The sequence below is a fragment of the Helianthus annuus genome, chromosome 9 (assembly GCF_002127325.2).
Source record: "Helianthus annuus cultivar XRQ/B chromosome 9, HanXRQr2.0-SUNRISE, whole genome shotgun sequence".
NCBI lineage: Eukaryota > Viridiplantae > Streptophyta > Magnoliopsida > Asterales > Asteraceae > Helianthus > Helianthus annuus.
The window spans coordinates 43,360,574-43,367,712 of NC_035441.2; the positions used below are offsets into that span (position 1 = coordinate 43,360,574).

The window sequence follows — 7,139 nt, forward strand, 5'->3', positions numbered from 1 at the left end:
CGAGTAGGGATAATATCCTGAGGTTACGAAGAAGCTGGCATCCTTGGGGGAGGTGGTGGAAGCACCGGACCAGTAGTAGCAGAAGTCATAGCAGACACAGTGGAAGAGCTCATGCTTGATCTTGAGGCCATTGCAGATAATGTGGCAAAAAGTTTTGAAAACAGAAAACCGATTAATGATTTCACAAAGATTTTTAGTAAAGATAGCACCACTTGCCCCACGGTGGGCGCCAAATTGTTTTGGTCAAAAATTACCGAAGCAATTAAGTGATCAAATTAGTTAAGTGAGGTAGTGTGCTAAAAAGAGTGTAGAAAATATGTTAGTTAAGTTGTTTGGAAAAACAGTGTTCAGGATACGGCTCAGGATATTGAGCTGTATCTACGATCAAACAATGAGCAAAAAGTAAAGGGGTTAACACGAGATGTACGAGGAAAGCCCTTGATCAATCTAGATCGCCGACATAAAACCTCGGGAGCTGACAATCGCAGCTACCTAGTTCTTCTTATTGCTTCAAACTTCAGGATACAGTGCAGGATATTGACCAGATCGCTAATGTTACAATGCTTTGTGTGAAAGTGCAAGTTGCGAGAGAACAAGTGTGTAAGTGTAGTGAGTGTAGTTGTGATGTCCTATTCGATCTGGTATACCCATCTATTTATAGTAACGAAATGTAAACTAAAATTCCTATAAACATGGGATGCTCCGAATATTCCAATGTGAACGTTGAAGACCGAGTAAAGCGGCTTCAACGGCTTCTTGTGAACGACTTGGACTGAGTCTTCAGTAGAAAAGGTCTTCACTAACGTTGCTAGCTTCTAACCCACGTGCCTGCACATAATCCGTTAGTGACCCTAAGGATACCATTCAGGATGTTACCAATATCCTGAATCAGCATCCCGGATGTAAACAGATATCATATAAGCAAGATATAATTCAAGATAACTCTCAGGATATGGGCTCAGAATTTCACCCATAACAAATACATATAGATGCACATGTGCATTTCTAATATTGTTAACGTAAAAAGTAGTGTATTACACGTGGTAGTGTAAATGAAAGTGCAATTGTCTAATATTTGTAACGAATTACGGAATTTGTCAAAGAAATGATACAAATGCGCATGTGCCTGGATAACTGTGACTCGATTTTTTTTTTTGAATTTTTTTTTTATTGTAAACAAAATATAACGATTTTTACAAAAAAATGGTAAAAAAATTTTGGTTTTTTTCAGATTTTTTAGATATTACTGTTTGTGTTCACACTGGTTCTCGCAATAATGGATGGTTCCTAACAGATCCTTTTCCTATATATATATATACATATATATATACATATATATATATATATAGGGAGAAGATCATGCGAGAACCACCTCTTATTGTGAGAACCGCGAGAACCAATGTGAACACACCAAAAAATGCCTAAAAATAGCTAAAAATCACACAGTTTTTTTTTTTGAATTTTTTGATATTTTTTATAAAAAAATCGTTACTTTTCGAAGCCAAAATTTTTTTTTTTTTTTTTTTGGCTTCTAAAAGTAGCGATTTTAACATAAAAAATAGATTTAATTGCCTGGATGGTCCCTGTGGTTTCACGTTTTTTCACGTTTAGTCCCCACCTTTTGAAAATAGCAGGGTATGGTTTGTCATTTTGTTACTCGGATAGTCCCTGAGTAGATGTCAGTTAGTTTAGAAATAGCATGTATGCTCCCAATGGTTTGTCATTTTGTTTCTCGGATAGTCCCCAGAGTAAATGTTGGGGGACTATCCGAGTAACAAAATGACATACCACAAGGAGCATACCTGCTATTTTCAAAAGTTGGGGACTAAACGTGAAAAAATGTGAAACCACAGGGACCATCCGGGCAATTAACTCTAAAAAATATTAAAAAATTCAAAAAAAAATTTAGAACCGCGAGAACCAATGTGAACACACCAAAAATGACTAAAAATAGCTAAAAATCACACAAAAAAGTTTTTTTTGAATTTTTTAATATTTTTTATAAAAAAATCGCTACTTTTCGAAGCCAAAAATTTTTTTTTATTTTTAATTTTTTTTTTTTTTTTGCTTCTAAAAGTAGCTATTTTAACATAAAAAATATTAAAAAATTCAAAAAAAAATTTAGATTTTTTTTAGGTTTTTTGGGGGTTTAGTTTTTAGCATTTTAGCTTGGGGTGGGGGGGTTAGGTTTTTTTGGGGGGGGGGGGGGGTGGGGGTTAGTTTTTTTTAGGTTTTTTTTTAGCTATTTTAGGTTGTGTTCACATTGGTTCTCAAGGTTCTCACAATAAGGGTGGTTCTCGCATGAGCCCCTCCCTATATATATATAGGGTTGGGCTATATAGAAAACCCTATCTATATAAAAAACCCTAGAAAACTCAACCTCCCGACATTTTTTTTTTTTTTTTGAAAAAAATAACACATGTAATATACATGTTTTTAAGACTTTTGAGCAAAAAAAAAAATCAAAAAAGCGCCGAAGGGATAATGTCAAACCCGACACCAACCCATATTTTTACCCAAACGAGACCCATTTAACCTGAATAAAAATATAGCTTTATTCTTTTTTGCTTGTTAATACGCCGAACATTACAAATTTTCAACACAAAATACAGAAAGGGGGAAAAGGTGCTAGGCAGAATGTTACCTCCCATCTTGAAGCAGGAAATATGTGCTTGTTCTTCGCGTACCAGTGCCTCTCAACAACTCTACGAGTGTGCGAATGTAAAACGAGGACAACATAAAGTCAAAATTCAGGTGCAAGTTGCCGCAAAACAGCACGTAGGAACTCGCAAATAGTATCTCCCTTTCGAACCTTAGTGTTTGAAGCTACTTAGCACTCGCTTAGTCACCACTTAAACAAGACTCTTTAGTCTAACATAGTGTAGTTTAGGGTTTCAAAAAGAAACACCTAAGCTCGTAAAGGTACGATTAACTTTAAACCACAAGCCATAACGTTCTTCCCAGATTGAGCTCTAAACCAAAAGCTTTCTGTGTACAAACTATCTAAGCAAATACAACTTTCAATAAATATGACAAACTCACCATTTATATAGAGATAAAACAAAAATATTCTTCACTGGTAGAAAACTACTCTCTTTGTGCAAAACAATAGCAAAATCCCAACAAAAAAATTGAGGAGAAATGATATATTACCTACAGAGACTCCGATTTTTAGTGTCTGCAACTTGTTGAAGGTAAATGATGGTAGAATCACATCGACATAATAAGAATACAACCCCTATCTTCTGAAATAAACGACATCTGGCTAGCGGTAGCGACCTGTAGCTTCGGCGGCGGCAGTGGTCTTCTCAAACGCAGCAGCATGGGGTGTTACATGTCATTTTCACATGCCTACTCATAAGGACCAAAATCTCATTTCTTCCTATTTATAAGGAGTGTCACGTGTCATTATCACAATCATTCTTAAGCTACTTAGGCAAAAACCACTTTTTAGTGGATCCTTCCCCTATAAACATATACTTGAATGTAATTACCTAGCATATCATATAAGCTATTTATAAGATAAGACGCGAAGAATTATTTCAAAAACATGGTTTGTTTAAAACATGTTATTTTAACAACTCACAGCTTGATGAATTCACTACAGATATTTTTTTAACTAATCACACCATCGTCTTTAATGTTGGGTCAAGCTAATCTGACTTCTCATCATCCTCTTCCTCTTGATCATCGTCTTCTTGTTCAACATCAGGTACAAGAATGAATTTTGCAATATCTATCGGCTCTGAATCTTTCTCTATCACTCTTTCAGGAGATTTTTCTTTAACAGGTTCTAACACGATCTCAGGCGTAGCATCTACAGTTTTCTTGCCTTTGTCAATAATAACAACCGCTGGTTCTGACTCAGCAGCTTTTCTTGCCCATTCAACAGCTTTTCTTGCCTTTTCAGCAGCTCTAGCTTCAGCTATTTTAATTCTATTTTTATCAAATTCAGCTTCTAGTCCCTGCTTCTTCCAATATGATCTTATTATCAAATTCATCTTCAATTTTATATTCAAACTATTCTCCCTTATCTCCCGCATTCTATCTTTAAAGAATAATCTTTTGAGTTTCTTGTCTTCTTCCAAATCTTTTGTCACCTTCAGACACTTTATCTTCTTATCATTTGTATCTCTAAACAAATCATATTCCATTGTTTCACCATTAAGGAACGGTTGACCATCAAACATAAAATCTCTGTCGGAAGTAGCAGATGAAGGACCAGTTTGTTCAGGTTGTTGACGTTGTTGTGCTTGTGGTTGTGGTGAGATTGGTGGTGTAGGCGTTTGTTGAGATGCAGGAGTAATCATCTCTTCTTCAATAATCAGTGCACTCTTTTTTGTAACTGCTGGTTCAGCTCCAGCGGTTGTTTCGATCGAAAGTTCCTCAACCGCCTTCCTTGCCTTCTTAGCCATAAAAGATCCCGTCTTTTTCACATTCGTCAAAGCTTTGCTTTTCTTACGACCTGTCATCTTTCTCACTGGAATAGGATCATCATCATCATCTCCTAATTGTTTCTTCTTTGATTTTGCAGCCTTTTTCTCAGCTCTCGTTCTTGAATCATGCATAACAGAATATGGCTTATTGAGTGTTAATACATCCATTTCTTCACTTTCAGTTGTTTCATTGTCAGCTTCTTCACCCGATCCACTTCTCTGCAAAACTTCATCTTCTATGTCTTTCGCTATTTCAGAAATTGCACATATTAAATCATCTTCTTCACTTTCGTCTCTAAGCATTATTCGTGAAGCTCTTTTTCTTTTGGTTTGTTTCTTCGCTTTCTTCGGTTTCTCATCCTTTATGAACCATTTGCTTCTTCTCTCTTTAAAACCTTCCATTTGTTTATCCTCGTTGTCAGAGTCACTACCATCGTTTCTCCATTTATCTTTCGGTGGAGCCACATAGTTTTCATTACCTAATGCCCCGATCAATCTCTTGAATTTAGGAATATCTACCTCAGCTTGCTTCTTGTAACGGTTGATCCGAGATAAATCGTTCATGTGTTCCAGCTTCAGTAGATCGTCATCTTTCTTTTCCAGATTGGGTAAAAGATGATTTAACAGCATTTGTACAAACCTCGGATACATCAACAACCATCCATTCGGTGTAAGATTATCCTTCATTTGAGTAAAAATGACTTTTGAAAAGTTGTAAGGAAGATTCAATGTCAGGGCAACAATCATGCACATTATGTAGTCAAGAGCTATATCATATCCACTTTTTCTAGTATGCCCAAATGCATGTATGACAACATGCATCAAAAACTTGTATGGTCTGGAGATACTGCTCTTTAAAAAGTTTGGTGTGTTCACATGCCCCTTGTATCCCATGCGCATAAAACATCCCTTAACCATTCTTTCCGAATAACCTGTCGGATCTTCTGGCTTGTCTCCGAAAGCAAGTACTTCTCTGATCAAGGCTTCGGTAATTACAACCTCCTTATCCACATTTCCGTCTTTGACAACCGAGTGTATTCTCGGAGGACTGTCCACAAACTTTGCATTCATCCAGAAAGTTTCAATGTGAGTTCTATATGCCGGGCACTGATCAGTAACTGCCTTCTTAATTCTGGACCGTTCAATAAACGGCACCATTTCAACAAACGGCTTCATCTTTGGTGACTCTTTATCAAGCACACAGCAAATGTTGTGCTTCGGATCAAAATTAGTAGCTGTTGGCTGAAAAATCAACACACACAAAATATTAAGATATTTACAATAAACAACACCTGGTGCGGATGAAAAGTTTACAAACAGATGAACATTTTAAGAACGAATAAAACTTTGGAGCGAATGGCCTTTATTCGTGCGAAGGAAACCATTTACAACAAATGACCAATTAGTTAGTTAAATATAATCTATTTTCATAATATATATTTATTATAATTTTAATTGAATTTTTCTTTTTTTTTTTGTGAAAACTCGGTAGTTTTGTATATTTAAAGATAGGGGTATTGTTGTCATTTCCAATGAATTGTATTCCATTCATTCGTATATTTTCGCATACCTAACAACACACGGTAATGTATCATTTCATTCTCATAGGGTAACCAAACAACACATGGTAAAAGGAGTAATATCAATAGAAAAAGAAAGACCTGATTCACATTGGCAGCCCTAACCTCTTCCGACATCTCATCACTAGACCTACCACTGTTGGCGTATGGGACAGCTCGGGTTGAGTTAAACTGGGTTAACAGCTGTGGAGCACACTTCCGTAAGTGTCTCCTCAGAGTCGATGTACCTGAACGCAGAGCAATAGCGTACACCTTGTTACAAGTGGTGCACCTTTGTTTTGGTAACCCGTCTTCCCCGGTTATCCTCTCGAAATAAGCCCACACGTGAGCTCTCGGACGTCGTCTCCAATTAGATGAAGTTTCATCATGTCCTTGATCAGAAGGAACCAAATTCTTATCGTTTCCTTCGTCTAGAGTCGACATACCTAAAAAAAACAAACAGAAATTCATCATCCATAACTAGAGAATTCAATGTCTGCAATTTGCTTAACCTAACCAGCAATTATTATTTCAAATAATCATAAAGTGAACAACTAGGTCTAGCATTGGAAAAACAGATGATTCCTACTCTTCTGACTAAAAATTGCTTGCTTCAATTAACAATTACATATAATGAATTCATTCGAACATTTTACACGTTTAATCGGAGTTGAAAGTAAAAACAAGCCCTAAAGAGTAGAAAAACACAAAATTGGGGGTTACAGTGAAGAAGAGTTAATACCTCAATTTGTCGATCGAAGAAGACGAAATATTGTCCGGTGAAGAAAGTAGGTGCGTGATCGGAGGTGGGTGGTCATGCGACGAGGGAGCCAGCAAAATGGTGTTTCGGGGTAGGTAGGAACTAGGAATATGGTCAAAGCTGGTGCAGCGCGTGTGTTGCTTCTTGCCTAGTTATAACCGTGTATAACACATGTTAACTAAATAAAATATCAAATAGTTAACAACGAAAATTTAACAATTATAAAACGATATTTTAAGACATTTTTCTGATATTCGAACAAAATTTTGTTTTATGTATGATCAAAAATGATAAATGTAGTTATTATTTTTCTTGTATTTTAAATATATTAAATAAATAAATTATTTGTTAACCAAGAAAATCGTTCCCTTCATCCTCGTTATG

General features: G+C 36.1%; 1 protein-coding gene across 1 annotated transcript; it reads right to left on the minus strand.

Annotated features, from left to right (window-relative positions):
* Positions 1-3,537: 3,537 nt before the first annotated feature.
* On the minus strand, positions 3,538-6,895 carry LOC110877511 (glutamic acid-rich protein). Its single transcript, XM_022125667.2, has 3 exons — positions 6,738-6,895; positions 6,098-6,441; positions 3,538-5,678 (listed from the first exon to the last, which is right to left on the minus strand). The coding sequence occupies exons 2-3, from the start codon at positions 6,437-6,439 to the stop codon at positions 3,654-3,656; spliced, it is 2,367 nt and encodes a 788-aa protein (XP_021981359.1). The 5' UTR covers positions 6,440-6,441; positions 6,738-6,895; the 3' UTR covers positions 3,538-3,653.
* Positions 6,896-7,139: the final 244 nt, after the last annotated feature.

What these genes read in the sequence shown, in the direction of transcription:
- LOC110877511 (XM_022125667.2), bottom strand. Translation starts at nt 6,439, where the DNA reads ATGTCGACTCTAGACGAAGGAAACGATAAGAATTTGGTTCCTTCTGAT. An exon ending in GGGCTGCCAATGTGAATCAG is followed by an intron (nt 5,679 to 6,097) that starts GTCTTTCTTTTT and finishes TTGATTTTTCAG; the next exon opens with CCAACAGCTACTAATTTTGA.